Source organism: Mustelus asterias, unplaced genomic scaffold (assembly GCF_964213995.1).
Source record: "Mustelus asterias unplaced genomic scaffold, sMusAst1.hap1.1 HAP1_SCAFFOLD_2442, whole genome shotgun sequence".
Taxonomy (NCBI): Eukaryota; Metazoa; Chordata; class Chondrichthyes; order Carcharhiniformes; family Triakidae; genus Mustelus; species Mustelus asterias.
Genome location: NW_027592387.1, coordinates 5,455 through 22,708, shown reverse-complemented (window position 1 = coordinate 22,708; position 17,254 = coordinate 5,455). Strand labels below are relative to the sequence as shown.

The 17,254-nt window shown below is 47.4% G+C and overlaps 2 protein-coding genes and 1 pseudogene across 2 annotated transcripts; 2 read left to right on the top strand and 1 right to left on the bottom strand.

The window, feature by feature from the left end:
* Positions 1 to 1,612: 1,612 nt before the first annotated feature.
* LOC144489695 (uncharacterized) lies at positions 1,613 to 3,634 on the bottom strand. The gene is given in 1 exon segment (XM_078207550.1): positions 1,613 to 3,634. A coding segment is annotated over 1 exon segment (2,022 nt).
* A 1,391-nt stretch (positions 3,635 to 5,025) lies between these two features.
* Positions 5,026 to 8,090, top strand: LOC144489696 (uncharacterized). The gene is made up of 2 exons (XM_078207551.1): positions 5,026 to 5,512; positions 5,947 to 8,090. The coding sequence occupies exon 2, from the start codon at positions 6,998 to 7,000 to the stop codon at positions 7,685 to 7,687; it is 690 nt and encodes a 229-aa protein (XP_078063677.1). The 5' UTR covers positions 5,026 to 5,512; positions 5,947 to 6,997; the 3' UTR covers positions 7,688 to 8,090.
* Positions 8,091 to 13,436: 5,346 nt separating this feature from the next.
* On the top strand, positions 13,437 to 14,422 carry LOC144489697 (uncharacterized; annotated as a pseudogene).
* Positions 14,423 to 17,254: the final 2,832 nt, after the last annotated feature.

Here is a 17,254-nt window from a genome sequence, read left to right as displayed (position 1 = left end):
TGGACAAGATTCTGACAGGTTTAGATAAGGTGGACAAAGAAAAGCTGTTCCCATTAGCTGATGGGACTAGGACGAGGGGGGACACAGATTTCTTGTTTTGGGTTAGAGATGCAAGGGAGGGGGAGTGGGGGGCTGGGGGGGGGGGGCAGTGGGGTGGGGGGGGAATTGAGGGGGGAGATGTGAGGAAGAATATTCTGATGCAGTGAATGGTAATGACCTGAAACTCGCTGTCTATGAGGGTGGACGAAGTGGAGACAATAAACAATTAAAAAGGAAATTGGATGGGCATTTGGGATGTTCCAAACAGAACAAAGAACAAAGAAAATTACAGCACAGAAACAAGCCCTTCGGCCCTCCAAGCCTGTAGCAACCATGCTGCCCGTCTGAACTAAAACCCCTACCCTTCCAGGGACCATATCCCTCTATTCCTATGCTATTCATATATTTGTCAAGACACATCTTAAAAGTCACTATCGTATCTGCTTCCACTACCTCCCCCGGCAACAAGTTCCAGGCACCCACCACCCTCTGTGTAAAAAACCTGCCTTGTACATCTCCTTTAAACCTTGCCCCTCGCACCTTAAACCTATGCCCCTCGTAATTGACTCTTCCACCCTGGGAAAAAGCTTCTGACTATCCACTCTGTCCATGCCCCTCATAATCTTGGAGACTTCTATCAGGTCTCCCCTCAACCTCCGTCGTTCCAGTGAGAACAGACCAAGTTTCTCCAAACTCTCCTCATAGCTAATGCCCTCCACACCAGGCAACATCCTGATAAATATTTTCCGTACCCTCTCCAAAGCCTCCACATTCTTCTAGTAGTGTGGTGACCAGAATTGAACACTAGATTCCAAGTGCGGTCAAACTAAGGTTCTATAAAGCTGCAACATGACTTGCCAATTTTTAAACTCAATGCCCCAGCCAATGAAGGCCCGCATGCCGTATGCCTTCTTGATTATCTTCTCCACCTGCATTGCCACTTTCAATGACCTGTGTACCTGTACACCCAGATCCCTCTGCCTATGAATACTCTTAAGGGTTCTGCCATTTACTGTATATTTCCCATCTGTATTAGACCTTCCAAAATGCATTACCTCACATTTGTCCGGATTAAACTTCATCTGCCATCTCTTCGCCCAAGTCTCCAACTGATCTATATCCTGCTGTATCCTCTGCCGTTCCCCATCGCTATCCGCAATTCCACCAACCTTTGTGTTGTCCACAAACTTACCAATCAAACCAGTTACATTTTCCTCCAAATCATTTATAGATATATTACAAACAGCAAAAGTCCCAGCACTGAACCCTGAGGAATGTCACTTGTCACAGCCCTCCATTCAGAAATGTACCTTTGCACTGCCAACCTCTATTTTCTTGACTAAACATCTCTAAACTTCCTAACACCCTGTCACTCTGTGATCCTTGTGACATTTGAAACCAGGTATTTGCAAAAAGACTCAAAGAGCATCAGCCCACTGGAGGCTGAGACCAGCCAGTCCAGCACAAAGAAACCCTCTGACCCTTCCCATTGACCAACTGTGAGAATGAACAAAATGCAATCCTGGATGTAATTGAGAGCAGGAACAATAACAGCAGAATCCAACCTCTGGAATCACTTGTGAACTTGCTGGTGCCTCAGCAGCCGGGATGAAACGCTGAAACCCTTCCCACACACAGAGCAGGTGAACGGCCTCTCCCCATTGTGAACTCGCTCGTGCGTCTGCAGGTTGGATAACTGAGTGAATTCTTGCCCGCACTGAGAGCAGGTGAACGGCCTCTCCCCCGTGTGAACTCGCTGGTGTGTTTGCAGGTTGGATAGCTGAGTGAATCCCTTCCCACACTGAGAGCAGGTGAACGGCCTCTCCCCTGTGTGGACTCGCTGGTGCACCCGCAGGCTGGATGACTGAGTGAATCCCTGCCCACACTGAGAGCAGGTGAATGGTTTCTCCCCTGTGTGAACTCGCTGGTGTGTCCGCAGGTCGGATGACCGAGTGAATCCCTTCCCACACTGAGAGCAGGTGAATGGTCTCTCCCCAGTGTGAACTCGCTGGTGTGTCTGCAGGCTGGATAACCGAGTGAATCCCTTCCCACACTGAGGGCAGGTGAACGGCCTCTCTCCAGTGTGAACTCGCTGGTGTGTCCGCAGATGGGTTGACCGAGTGAATCCCTTCCCACACTGAGAGCAGGTGAACGGCCTTTCCCCAGTGTGAACTCGCTGGTGTGTCTGCAGGCTGGATAACTGAGTGAATCCCTTCCCACACTGAGAGCAGGTGAATGGCCTCTCTCCAGTGTGAACTCGCTGGTGTCTCTGCAGGCTGGATAACTGAATGAATCCCTTCGCACACTGAGAGCAGGTGAATGGTCTCTCTCCAGTGTGAACTCGCTGATGTGTCTGCAAGTGGGATGACAGAGTGAATCCCTTCTCACATTGAGAGCAGGTGAACGGTCTCTCCCCAGTGTGAACTCGCTGATGTCTCTGCAGGTGGGATGACCGAGTGAATCCCTTCCCACACTGAGAGCAGGTGAATGGGGGCTTCTCCCCAGTGTGAACTCGCTGGTGTGCCCGCAGGTCGGATGACCGAGTGAATCCCTTCCCACACTGAGAGCAGGTGAACGGCCTCTCCCCAGTGTGAACTCGCTGGTGTGCCTGCAGGTTGGATAACTGATTGAATCCCTTCCCACACTGAGAGCAGGTGAACGGCCTCTCCCCAGTGTGAATTCGCTGGTGTGTCAGCAGGCTGGATGACCGAGTGAATCCCTCCCCACACTGAGAGCAAGTGAATGGCCTCTCCCCTGTATGAACTCGCTAGTGTGTCCGCAGCTCGGATAACTGAATGAATCCCTTCCCACACTGAGAGCAGGTGAATGGCCTCTCCCCAGTGTGAGCTCGCTGGTGTCTCTGCAGGCTGGATAACTGAGTGAACCTCTTACCACACTGAGAGCAGGTAAATGGCCTCTCTCCAGTGTGAACTCGCTGGTGTCTCTGCAGGTGGGATGACTGAATGAATCCATCCCCACACTGAGAGCAGGTGAACGGCCTCTCCCCAGTGTGAACTCGCTGGTGTATCTGCAGGTGGGATGACTGAGTGAATCCCTCCCCACATTGAGAACAGGTGAACGGCCTCTCTCCAGTGTGAACTCGCTGGTGTGACTGCAGGTGGGATGACCGAGTGAATCCCTCCCCACACTGAGAGCAGGTGAACGGCCTCTCCCCAGTGTGAACTCGCTGGTGTGACTGCAGGGTGGATAAATAAGTGAATTCCTTCTCACACTGAGAGCAAGTGAACGGCCTCTCTCCAGTGTGAACTCGCTGGTGTCTCTGCAGGCTGGATATCCGAGTGAATCCCTTCCCACACTGAGAGCAGGTGAAGGGCCTTTCCCCAGTGTGAACTCGCTGGTGTCTCTGCAGGTGGGATGACTGAGTGAATCCCTCCCCACACTGAGAGCAGGTGAACGGCCTCTCCCCAGTGTGAACTCGCTGGTGTCTCTGCAGGTTGGATAACTGACTGAATCCCTTCCCACATTGAGAGCAGATGAACGGCCTCTCCCCAGTGTGGCTGCGCCGATGAGCTTCCAGCTCTGATGGGGTTCCGTATCCCTTCCCACAGTCCGCACATTTCCATGGTTTCGCCATGGTGGAGGTGTCCTTACCTCACTCTTGAGTGGACAATTAGTTGAAACTTCGTCCACACACAGAACAAGATTACAGTCTCCACCCGCTGTGAATGGTGTGATATTTATTCAGACTGTGTAACTGGTTAAAGCTCTTTAGTCAGTGCATTGGAACACACTCACTCAAGTGTGGCAGTGTGTTGATGCTTTTTCACTCACACTGACATTTCAAATCTTTTCAAATCGACAGACTGGACAATCATTTCTCCTTCTGGATTCAAAGTCCGATGATATTGAGGTCCCAAGGAATATGACTCTGTCAGATCGAGACGTGACATTTGAGATTTCAGCCTGTGATTCCTCTTTCAATATCCTGTAAAATGAGTTTCCAAAAGTCATCAGTGTCAGTACAGGATAGAAATTCAGAACAGACAATTTCTATGGAACATTCTTTCCTCTCTCATTCAGAGGGTGGGTTCTCCCCCGCATATGCACAGCTTCCCCTCTCCCTCGCACATTTTGCAGTCCCCGGCCGGGGGGAGGGGGAGATCACCGAGCGGCTTCTCGCTCTGGCTGGAGCCGCCAGCCGCTTGCCTGGAAACCTTGGCTCGATGTGGTGTAGGGGGAGGGGAACAATGGGTGGGGGCGGGGCTCCCGGGTCCGCGCGCCCGGGCCTGCGCACTGGAACCCGGAGACATCACCGCGGAGCAGAGTGATTCCTATTGGCTGATTCAGGCAGGGCTCTATCGTGGCATCACAATGCGGAAGTTGTCCAATGAGCTTCAGAGTGAAACTTCGCTCTCCGATCACATTCCATTGTGACGTCACACCCTCACCCATTCCATTGTGACGTCACACTCTCACCCATTCCATTGTGACGTCACACCCTCACCCATTCCATTGTGACGTCACACCCTCACCCATTCCATTGTGATGTCACACTCTCACCCATTCCATTGTGACGTCAGGGCTTCCCTCTCCGATCACAATCCCTGCCGGCCTCCCACATGCAGCCTCAATGGCGGCAGTCAGCCCGGGTCTAACACTACAAGCTGCCGCTCCATTTGGTACAAAGGGGGGGAACCGGGAAGTTCATTTCCGGGGTCTGGGTTTGAACAACATGTTTACAAAGCCTCTCCACCCACCCGCCACATTTATCATTCCCCGCACGCCCCCTCTACCTGGTATTGATCTCGCTTCCGAGTCAAAACCGTCCTTCCGACGCCATTACCCGCACTGCGCATGCTTCAGGTCCCGCCTTCATTCACTCTGATTGGTTGGAGGACCAGCCGCTCCCGCTCGGTCGGCCAGTCCCGCCCCCTCTTCCTATTGGTCCGGAGCTGCCGTCAATCAGTCCCCGGGCATTGTGATGTGGAGCATGCGCAGTGTCATTGCTGTCCTTGGCGCTTGTTTGTCCCGGAGAAGCGGAGTCAGCGTTAGGCGGTGGCTGGGAGGATTTGGAAACACTTTGTGGATCCGCAAACCCTTCAGAATCATTGTCAGCTCCCTGGTTTGCAGCTGCGGGGCTTCTCCCTCCCTCCCTCCCTCCCGGGAACAGGCCCAGGTTAGCGGCCCCATCCTGGCTCAGCCACTGGAGGATGGTTCACATCAGAGGATGGGGGAGGGGGACAATAAATAAGAGGTTACACTTTGGCCTCAAATCAATGAGGACTCTGATCTCTGGGAAGGAAGGAAACCCTGGGAGGTGGGCGGGGAGGATTCACAAACACCCGCTGGAGGCCCCAACACCCCCAATAAGACCCATTGGTTTTATTGTCAGTCTGCAGACAGGAGCTGGAGAACTGAACCCAATAAGAAGTCTCACAACACCAGGTTAAAGACCAACAGGTTTATTTGGTAGCAAAAGCCACTTGCTTTCGGATCACTGCTCCTTCATCAGGTGAGTAGGACTTGTGTTCATAAACGGGGCATATATATTGACACAAACTCAATTTACAAGATAATGGTTGGAATGTGAGTCTTTACAGGTAATCAAGTCTTAAAGGTACAGACAATGTGAGTGGAGAGAGGGTTAAGCACAGGTTAAAGAGATGTGTATTGTCTCCAGCCAGGACAGTTAGTGAGATTTCCACATCAAGAACTGAACCCAGACAGGAGAGGGAGGGAGGAAACTGGGAGTGGAGGGAAGAAATGGTGGAGATGTTGAGATGGGTTTGGATTTCAGCCCAGGGGAGGAGGGAGAGTGTGTGGGACGGGGATTTATAGATTTGGGGGAACAAGAGAGGAAAATATGTTCCAGAGAAACTATGAATTGTCTGTTCAGAATTTCTATCCTGCACTGACAGTGATGGTATTGGTAAATTGTTTTTGCAGGGTATTATGAAGGAGAATTTACAGATGTGAAACTCGAACCAAACTTCACATCAAGGTCTGTTTCAGTGATTTGATTAATCAGAAACTGAATATCATCAGCCTTTGTCTCCAGAAGGAGAAATGTTCATTCTGTCTGCGGGCAAAGATTTCAAACATCAGTGTGACTGAAAAAGCACCTACACACAAACACACCTGTGAGTTTCGAATGTGCTGAATGTGGAAAGTGGTTTAACAAGTCTGAAAAATAATCACATCATTCTCAGTGAGTAGTGACCCGACACATATTCTGTGTAAACGAGGCTTCAACTCATCATCCAACCTGGAGTCACACGAGGACACCGGCTCCACAGAGAAACCATTGAAATGTGGGGACTGTGGGAGGGGATTCAATTACCCGTCCGAATTGGATATTCATCGTCGTGTTCACACTGGAGAGAGGCCGTTCACCTGCTCTGAGTGTGGGAAAGGATTTGCTTACTCATCCAGCCTCTATACACACCGGCGTGTTCACACTGGTGAGAGGCCATTCACCTGCCTCGAATGTGGGAGGGGATGTCATGCTTTATCAAGCCTCCTGATTCACCGGCAGGTTCACTCCGATCAGAGACTGTTTCAGTGTTCTGATTGTGAGAAAAGCTTTAAAAGCACAAAGGACCTCCTGAGACACCAGCGCACTCACATGGTGGTGAGACCGTTCTCCTGCTCAGTGTGTGGGAAGGGATTCACTCAGTCATCCCACCTTCTGACACACCAACTTGTTCACACTGATCAGAGACCATTTCAATGTTCTGACTGTGAGAAGAGATTTAAAAGTAAAAATGATTTACAAGTCCATCAGCGCACTCACACTGGGGAGAAGCCATTCACCTGCTCCGTGTGTGAGAGGAGATTCGGACGTTTATCCCAGCTGCAAACACACCAGCGAGTTCACTCTGATAAGAGGCCATTTCAGTGTTCTGACTGAGAGAAGAGCTTTAAAAGGAAACAGGATTTGGTGACACACCAGCGAGTTCACACTGGGGAGAAACCGTTCACCTGCTCGGTGTGTGGGATGGGATTCACCCATTCATCCCACCGTCTGAGACACCAGCGAGTTCACACTGGGGAGAAACCGTTCACCTGCTCGGTGTGTGGGATGGGATTCACCCATTCATCCCACTGTCTGAGACACCAGCGAGTTCACACTGGGGAGAAACCGTTCACCTGCTCGGTGTGTGGGATGGGATTCACCCATTCATCCCACTGTCTGAGACACCAGCGAGTTCACACCGGGGAGAAACCATTCATTTGCTGTGTGTGTGGGAAGGGATTCACTGATTCAGCCCAGCTTCTGATACACGAGCGAATTCACTCTGGGGAGAAACCCTTCACTTGCTCCACATGTGGGAAACGATTCACTCAGCCACCCCAGCTCATTGCACATCAACTGGTCCACACTGATCAGAGACCGTTTAAGTGTTCTGACTGTGAGAAGAGTTTTAAAAGCACTAAGGACCTGCTGAGACACCAGCAAATTCACACTGGAGAGAGATCATTCACCTGCTCCGTGTGTGGGAAAAGGTTCACTCAGTCATCCCACCTGCTGAGACACCAGCAGATTCACACGGGAGAGAGATCGTTCACCTGCTCCGTATGTGGGAAGAGATTTGCTCGGTCAGCCAATCTGCTGAGACACCAGCAAGTTCACAAGTCACTGCAGGGATTGGATTCTGCTGTTGCTGCTAATCCCATGCAGGACTGAATCATAGAATCATAGAAACCCTACAGTGCAGAAGGAGGCCATTCGGCCCATCGAGTCTGCACCGACCACAATCCCATCCAGGCCCTACCCCCACATATTTTACTTGCTAATCCCTCTAACCTACGCATCTCTGGACTCTAAGGGGCAATTTTTAACCTGGCCAATCAACCTAACCCGCACATCTTTGGACTGTGGGAGGAAACCGGAGCACCCACAGGAAACCCACGCAGACACGAGGAGAATGTGCAAACTCCACACAGACAGTGACCCGAGCCGGGAATCGAACCTGGGACCCTGGAGCTGTGAAGCAGCAGTGCTAACCACTGTGCTACCGTGCCGCCCGTGTTCATTTATTTATTTATCTATCTATTATTTAAGTAATAAATAATCCCATGCAGGATTGAATCATGTTCATTCTGTTATTAAGGAGCTGGGGTGGGACACAGATAATCTCCGTGCAATCAGGCAGAGTGAACATGGTTTTGTGCAAGGGAAATCATGTTAATTGATTTATTGGATTTCTTTGACGAAGTAACAAGCAATGTGGATAAAGTGGAACCTGTGGATGTGGTGTATTTAGATTTCCAGAAGGCATTTGACAAGGTGCCACATCAAAGTTTACCACACTAAATAGGAATTCGTAGCATAAGGCATATTAGCGTCCCATCCACGTCGATTCTTTATATTAGCATGGATAGAGGATTGATGAGCTAATAGGAAACAGAGAGGAGGGAGAAAGGAGTCATTTTTGGGACAGCAAAGTGTAGCCTGTGGAGTGCCACAGGGATCAGTGCTGGGCCCTCAACTATTGACAAACTATTTTCATGATGTGGATGACTGACAGGGTCAAAATTTGTTGATGACACAAAGTTAGGTGGGAAAGTGAGATGTGAATGACCATAACAAGCCTGTAAAGCGATATGGATAGGGTCAGTCAGTGGGTAAAAAGTTGGCAGCTGGAACAAGATTTTTGGATAATGTGAACTTGTCCATTTGGACAGGAAGGATGGGAAAGCAGCTGATTATTTAAACAGAGAGATTGCAGAACTTTGAGGTACAGAGGGATCTGGGTGTCCTGGTACTGTAATCAGGAAACGTTAATGTGCGGATACAGCAAATGATTAGAAAGGTAAATGAATTGTTGTTTATTGCGGGGATGTTTTGCTACATTTGTTCAGGGTATTGGTGAGACTACATCTAGAGTACTGTGTACTCTAGGAGTTTCGATCTCCTTACTTAAGAGAGGACTTGTGTGAGAAGTAGCTCGGAGAAGGTTTACTTGACTGATTCCTGGGATGAGGGGGTTGTCATATGATGAAAAGTTGGACATGTTCGGCCTGTATCTATTGGTGTTTAGAAGAATGAGAGAGGATCTGATTGAAACATATAAAATTCAGAGGGGACTTGACAGAGTGGATGTTGATTGTAGAGAGAGGAGAACTAGAGGCACAGTTTAAAAATAAGGGGTCTCCCATTTAAGACTGGGATGAGGAGAAACCTTTTCTCTCAGAGGGTTGTTACAGTGTGGAATTCTCTTCCACAGAGAGTGGTGGAGGCTGGCTCACTGAATATTCTGAAGTCTGAATTTAATAGATTCTTGATTGACAAGAGAGTCAAAGGGTGTGAGGGGTAAGAAGGAAAGTGGAGTTGAAGCTACAATCACATCAGCCAGGATCCTATTGAATGGTGGAGCAGGCTCGAGGGGCCGAGTGGCCTTCTCCTGCTCCTAATTCACATGTTCACATTGTGAGAGTTGGAGTTTGTTTCTGCTGATGTTAATTTCCCATAAAACTGAGCTGCAGCTTAATCTACAGAATAGAATCAAATAAATCTTGCTAATCTGATCAGCCAGAGTCTAACTGAATGGCATCCTTCTGTACTGTCGGGATTCTGTGATTTTATATTATATAACAAGAATAAAACTAACAATACATGAATCTTATGACTGAAACAAAAATATACCAAGATGTACCTTCTATCAACACAAGACATATGTCTGTCGTTATTAACCTAAAAAGTAAACATATTTCCAGAAAAGTCCAATGGAATATTGAAGGACACCGTTTCACATTTTAAAAACTTTTACTTCAGAAATTTATCTTAAATCAGCATCACTAAATCATGCAAAGAGAGAAACGGTATTTGAATAGACAAGATAAATTACACTTTAAAAAGCTCAGACAATAAAAACAGGTTCCACAAAATCACAAACATTTTCCCCCTCAGTATATTTGGCTCTAATTCCAGTTCCAGAGAATTTCTCTGTCTCTGTATTTCCCAGGGGGGGAAAGAAAGTGGTTTCCTCACAGATGTTGTCCAGAGGAGGAGGTTTGAGTCTGTGTGTGAAGTTTGAGTCTGTGTGTGAAGTTTGAGGCTGTGGTGAAGTTTGAGTCTGTGTGTGAAGTTTGAGTCTGTGGTGAAGTTTGAGTCTGAGATGACGTTTGAGTCTGTGTGTGAAGTTTGAGTCTGTGGTGAAGTTTGAGTCTGTGGTGAAGTTTGAGTCTGTGGTGAAGTTTGAGTCTGTGGTGAAGTTTGAGTCTGTGGTGAAGTTTGAGTCTGTGGTGAAGTTTGAGTCTGTGGTGAAGTTTGAGTCTGTGGTGAAGTTTGAGTCTGTGGTGAAGTTTGAGTCTGTGGTGAAGTTTGAGTCTGTGTGTGAAGTTTGAGTCTGTGTGTGAAGTTTGAGTCTGTGTGTGAAGTTTGAGTCTGTGTGTGAAGTTTGAGTCTGTGTGTGAAGTTTGAGTCTGTGTGTGAAGTTTGAGTCTGTGTGTGAAGTTTGAGTCTGTGTGTGAAGTTTGAGTCTGTGGTGAAGTTTGAGTCTGTGGTGAAGTTTGAGTCTGTGGTGAAGTTTGAGTCTGTGGTGAAGTTTGAGTCTGTGGTGAAGTTTGAGTCTGTGGTGAAGTTTGAGTCTGTGGTGAAGTTTGAGTCTGTGGTGAAGTTTGAGTCTGTGTGTGAAGTTTGAGTCTGTGGTGAAGTTTGAGTCTGAGATGACGTTTGAGTCTGTGTGTGAAGTTTGAGTCTGTGGTGAAGTTTGAGTCTGTGGTGAAGTTTGAGTCTGTGGTGAAGTTTGAGTCTGTGGTGAAGTTTGAGTCTGTGGTGAAGTTTGAGTCTGTGGTGAAGTTTGAGTCTGTGGTGAAGTTTGAGTCTGTGGTGAAGTTTGAGTCTGTGGTGAAGTTTGAGTCTGTGGTGAAGTTTGAGTCTGTGTGTGAAGTTTGAGTCTGTGTGTGAAGTTTGAGTCTGTGTGTGAAGTTTGAGTCTGTGTGTGAAGTTTGAGTCTGTGTGTGAAGTTTGAGTCTGTGTGTGAAGTTTGAGTCTGTGTGTGAAGTTTGAGTCTGTGTGTGAAGTTTGAGTCTGTGGTGAAGTTTGAGTCTGTGGTGAAGTTTGAGTCTGTGGTGAAGTTTGAGTCTGTGGTGAAGTTTGAGTCTGTGGTGAAGTTTGAGTCTGTGGTGAAGTTTGAGTCTGTGGTGAAGTTTGAGTCTGTGGTGAAGTTTGAGTCTGTGGTGAAGTTTGAGTCTGTGGTGAAGTTTGAGTCTGTGGTGAAGTTTGAGTCTGTGGTGAAGTTTGAGTCTGTGGTGAAGTTTGAGTCTGTGGTGAAGTTTGAGTCTGTGGTGAAGTTTGAGTCTGTGGTGAAGTTTGAGTCTGTGGTGAAGTTTGAGTCTGTGGTGAAGTTTGAGTCTGTGGTGAAGTTTGAGTCTGTGTGTGAAGTTTGAGTCTGTGTGTGAAGTTTGAGTCTGTGTGTGAAGTTTGAGTCTGTGTGTGAAGTTTGAGTCTGTGTGTGAAGTTTGAGTCTGTGTGTGAAGTTTGAGTCTGTGTGTGAAGTTTGAGTCTGTGTGTGAAGTTTGAGTCTGTGGTGAAGTTTGAGTCTGTGGTGAAGTTTGAGTCTGTGTGTGAAGTTTGAGTCTGTGTGTGAAGTTTGAGTCTGTGTGTGCAGTTTGAGTCTGTGGTGAAGTTTGAGTCTGTGTGTGAAGTTGGAGTCTGTGTGTGAAGTTGGAGTCTGTGTGTGAAGTTTGAGTCTGTGGTGAAGTTTGAGTCTGTGGTGAAGTTTGAGTCTGTGGTGAAGTTTGAGTCTGTGTGTGAAGTTTGAGTCTGTGTGTGAAGTTTGAGTCTGTGTGTGAAGTTTGAGTCTGTGGTGAAGTTTGAGTCTGTGTGTGAAGTTTGAGTCTGTGTGTGAAGTTTGAGTCTGTGGTGAAGTTTGAGTCTGTGTGTGAAGTTGGAGTCTGTGTGTGAAGTTGGAGTCTGTGTGTGAAGTTGGAGTCTGTGTGTGAAGTTGGAGTCTGTGTGTGAAGTTGGAGTCTGTGTGTGAAGTTGGAGTCTGTGTGTGAAGTTGGAGTCTGTGTGTGAAGTTGGAGTCTGTGTGTGAAGTTTGAGTCTGTGGTGAAGTTTGAGTCTGTGTGTGAAGTTTGAGTCTGTGGTGAAGTTTGAGTCTGTGTGTGAAGTTTGAGTCTGTGGTGAAGTTTGAGTCTGTGGTGAAGTTTGAGTCTGTGGTGAAGTTTGAGTCTGTGTGTGAAGTTTGAGTCTGTGTGTGAAGTTTGAGTCTGTGGTGAAGTTTGAGTCTGTGTGTGAAGTTTGAGTCTGTGGTGAAGTTTGAGTCTGTGTGTGAAGTTTGAGTCTGGTGAAGTTTGAGTCTGTGGTGAAGTTTGAGTCTGTGGTGAAGTTTGAGTCTGTGTGTGAAGTTTGAGTCTGTGTGTGAAGTTTGAGTCTGTGTGTGAAGTTTGAGTCTGTGTGTGAAGTTTGAGTCTGTGTGTGAAGTTTGAGTCTGTGTGTGAAGTTTGAGTCTGTGTGTGAAGTTTGAGTCTGTGTGTGAAGTTTGAGTCTGTGGTGAAGTTTGAGTCTGTGTGTGAAGTTTGAATCTGTGTGTGAAGTTTGAGTCTGTGGTGAAGTTTGAGTCTGTGGTGAAGTTTGAGTCTGTGGTGAAGTTTGAGTCTGTGTGTGAAGTTTGAGTCTGTGTGTGAAGTTTGAGTCTGTGGTGAAGCTACAAACAGAAGCTGTTCTGTTTCAAATCAAACTGCGGGACTGGGAAGAAAATGATGGGAAGAGATTTTGCAAAGTCCCCTCCCCCACTCCCTCAGCTGGCAGCCCAGCACGCAGGCGCAGAGAGCTCTGCTGAGCCGAGCTGTCCGGAGCAGGCGCAGAGAGCGCTGCTGAGCCGAGCTGTCCGGAGCAGGCGCAGAGAGCGCTGCTGAGCCGAGCTGTCCGGAGCAGGCGCAGTGCGGCTGCCGCCAGCGGTCTCGCTCGATCTGTTTTTGGAGCAGCAGAGAGAGGGGGGAGGGGGAGATCACCGAGCGGCTACTCGCTCTGGCCCGGAGTCGTTAGCCGGTTGCCTGGAAACCGTGGCTGGAGGAGGTGCAGGGGGAGGGAGAACAATGGGTGGGGGCGGGGCTCCCGGGTCCGCGCGCCCGGGCCTGCGCACTGGAATCCCGACGCGGCACTGCGGAGCCCAGTAATTCCTATTGGCTGATTCAGGCAGCGCTCGATTGTGACGTCTCAATGCGGAAGTTGGTCACTGAGCTTCAGATTAAAGCTTCCACTTCGATTTGAAAAGACTTCGGCCATCAGTGAGTGGAAAAGCAGCAACACACTGCCACACCCGAGTGAGAGTGTTCCAGTGCCCTGACTAAAGAGCTTTAACCAGTTACACAGCCTGAATAAATATCACACCATTCACAGCAGGGAGAGACTGTACCCGTGTTCTGTGTGTGGACAAGGCGTCAACTGATTGGCCACCCAAGGGAGAGGCAAGGACACCTGCACCATGGAGAAACCATGGAAATGTGCAGACTGTGGAAAGAGATACAGAGCCCCCTCTCTGCTGGATGCTCATCGGCGCAGCCACACTGGGGAGAGGCCATTCATCTGCTCTCAGTGTGGGGAGGGATTCGCTCTGTTGCCCAGCCTGCAGTCACACAAGCGAGTTCACACCGGAGAGAGACCGTTCACCTGCTCTCAGTGTGGAAAGGGATTCACTGTGTTATCCACTTTGCAGAGACACCAGCGAATTCACACTGGGGAGAGGCTGTTTATCTGCTCTCGGTGTGGGAAGGGGTTCAGTCAGTTTTCCAACCTGCAGACACACCAGCGAGTTCACACCGGGGAGAGGCCATTCATCTGCTCTCGTTGTGGGAAGAGATTCACTCGGTCATCCGACCAGTGGACACATCAGCACATTCACACCGGGGAGAGGCCATTCACCTGCTCTCAGTGTGGGAAGGGATTCACTCGGTCATCCGACCTGCGGACACACCAACACGTTCACACCGGGGAGAGGCCATTCACCTGCTCTCAGTGTGGGAAGGGATTCACTCGGTCATCCGTCCTGCGGAGACACCAGCGAGTTCACACTGGGGAGAGACCATTTACCTGCTCTCAGTGTGGGAAGGGTTTCAGTCAGTTATCCACCCAGCAGAAACACCAGCAAATTCACACTGGAGAGAGGCCGTTCACCTGCTCTCAGTGTGGGAAGAGATTCACTCAGTCATCCCACCTGCGGAGACACCAGCGAGTTCACACTGAGGAGAGGCCATTCACCTGCTCTCAGTGTGGGAAGGGTTTCAGTCAGTTGTCCAACCTGCAGAGACACCAGCGAGTTCACATGGGGAGAGACCATTCACCTGCTCTGAGTGTGGGACGGAATTCACTCAGTTATCCCACCTGTTGAGACATCAGTGAAGTTACACTGGGGAGAAACTGTCCACCTGCTCAGTGTATAAAAAGTGTTCAGAATTTCATCACGGCGGCTGAGGCACCAACAAGTTCACAGGGGTTGGATTCTGCTGTTATTGTTTCTGCTCTCAATTACATCCAGGACTGCATTTTGTTCATTCTCACAGTTGGTCAATGGGGAGGGTCGGAGGGTTTCTTTCTGCTGGACTGGCCGGTCTCACAACTTTCCCTCCAGTGGGCTGATGCTCTTTGAGTCTTGTTGTGAATACCTGGTTTCAAATTTCACAAGGATCACAGAGTGACAGGATGTGAGGAAGTTCAGAGATATTTAGTCAGCATTTCTGTTTGAAACTCCCCCAGAAGCCCATCCAATTTCCTTTGTAATTGTTTATTGTCTCCACTTCCTCCACCCTCATAGGCAGCGAGTTCCAGGTCATTACCATTCGCTGCATCAACATTTTCTTCCTCACATCCCTCCCTACATCTCTCACCTGAAACTTTAAATCTGTGTCCCCCTTGTCCTTGTCCCTTCAGCTAATGGGAAGAGCTTTTCTTTGTCCACCTTATCTAAACCTGTCAGAATCTTGTCCACCTCTATCAAATCTCCCCTCAACCTCCTTTGCTCCAAGGGAAACAACCCCAGCCTGACATTGACAATAAAGAACAAACTAACAGAATATGTTAGAACCTGAAACCAAATGGGAATGTTTAATTCCTGTTTTAATGATATTGTGAATATATTGTCCTGGACAATAAAGGAATTGGAATAACTCACCTTGGGAGTGGTTGAATGGAATATGTCAATCTGCTATCCATCTACAGTCCAGTGAAAGTCTGGAATATGTAGCTGGAAATCCCTCCCTAACAGCACTGTGGGCTTACTTACACCTCAGGCATTGTAACAGTTCAGGAAGGCAGTGTTGGGGTTGACCACGGTCGAGGCAGCTACATACAGCCACATATTCTGTTATAATTGAAGGACTGCTGATTGAATGTGAGGCATTATGGGACTGGACTATCTTGACCACATTCCTGTGACTGCTCAGTTTCTGCAATCACGGACCATTAAAGCTGCTTAGCAGGGCCCTGACAGAGGACCTGGTGAGAATATTTACTCAGAATGAGTTAGAATTAAACTTATTCCAGGACCGGCTGGTGTTCAGTGGCTGAGATACCCGAATCTGTGAAGAGAAGGTCTGACCAATCAACAAACAGTGGGAGATAGTTGGTTAAGAAGTTAAAAAGCGATATCAGGCATTGTTTAAATTATTTTATCATAAATTTGTGATAAGAACTTTGAGGGGTTTGTGACCCGTTAGTCGGTGAAGTGACGGTATACTCCAAATAGCACTGGACTGAAAAGCAGACCTCTGAGAGTAGATTCTAATGGTTATAAACTGACTCAAGCTTGGCCAGTGAAAAAATCAGAGCTCGAGTGAGGACTGGACAGGTCTCTTACCTGCTGTTTGGAAACTAAGAACAAGAAACTTATCGATAAAATTATTAGAGAATACAGCCAACGTTTCAAGTCTGGGAGACACTTCATAACCGCTCTTATAAAGGGTCATCCATACTTGAAACATTGACTCTATTCTGTCTCCACAGATGCTGCCAGACCTGCTGAGCTTTTCCAGCATTTTCTGTTGTTGTTTCAGATTCCAGCATCCGCAGTGTTTAACTTTTATGATAAAATGATTAGTTCTGATTGGAATCCCTACGACCTTCCTGCAAAACAGAGGGAGTGGTGGCAAAAGGGGAAAAAGGATAAGGATGATAAAGTCTGGGTTCTGATTCTCTGAGCCCATGTAGAATCAACAAAATGAGTGAAGCAGTTTATAAAGAACAGAAGTTATCCATCCCTAAAAAAACTGATCTAATTAAAATAATTAGGTTATGGAATATAACAAAAAAATGAAGAGCTGAAGTTTACAATCTAGTTTGTTATGATTTTTTTACTTGTGTAAAGTGGTATTATTGTGTGCCAATTTTTTTCTGCTCACTCCCCATCCCTTTAGGTTCTGTAGAAAAGTTAACCCTTTCAGCAGACAATTCATTTCTTTTCAAATCATCTGAAAACTCATGTCTATTTTAGTTTATAATTGAAGATTTATGGGAATTGGCTAAGATGGGCTTTCAACATTTTTCTATTCTTTCTCTATTCACTGTTAATCAACACTCTGTTTTATCTTTCTGACTTGTTACATTTTTAATGATTAATAAACTTTCTGAATTCACGATTTAAAGTGTTCTTTCTTGCCACATGGTTAAGACACTGGAACCTGGTGTGATTTACGATTGGGGAGGTTATTGTAAACAAGAGAACCCCCATAAATCTTAGTTCAAATAAATCAAAGTTCTTACAAATGGAATGCTATTCTTTATTATGAGAGAAATTGAACACAGGAGTAAAGATGTTCTGCTTCAGTTATGATGTGGAGATGCCTGCGTTGGACTGGGGTGAACACAGTAAGAAGTTTAACAACACCAGGTTAAAGTCCAACAGGTTTATTTGCTACCAGATAAACCTGTTGGACTTTAACCTGGTGTTGTTTAACTTCTTACTATGCTTCAGTTATACAGGGCATTACGGAGACTGCATCTTGAATACTGGGTGCAGCTTTGTCTCCTATTTAAGAAATGATACAAATGCATTGAAAGTGGTTCAGAGCAGGTTTAATAGATTGCTTCCCAATTCTTGACCCTCACAGTATAAATTATGTCCGATTTTCCTTGTCTTCAGCTCTGACAAAGGGTCATCCTGACTCAAAATGTTGTCTCTATTCTCTCTCTGCAGATGCTGTCAGACTTGCTGAGATTGTCCAGCATTTTCTGTTTTTGTTTCAGATTCCAGCAACAGCAGAATTTTGCCTTTATCCCAATTCTTGTTGGGTAAGAGAATCAAAAGTATCG

Excerpts from the sequence above, each read along its gene's own strand:
- LOC144489696 (XM_078207551.1), top strand. The coding sequence starts at position 6,998 with ATGGGATTCACCCATTCATCCCACCGTCTGAGACACCAGCGAGTTCAC.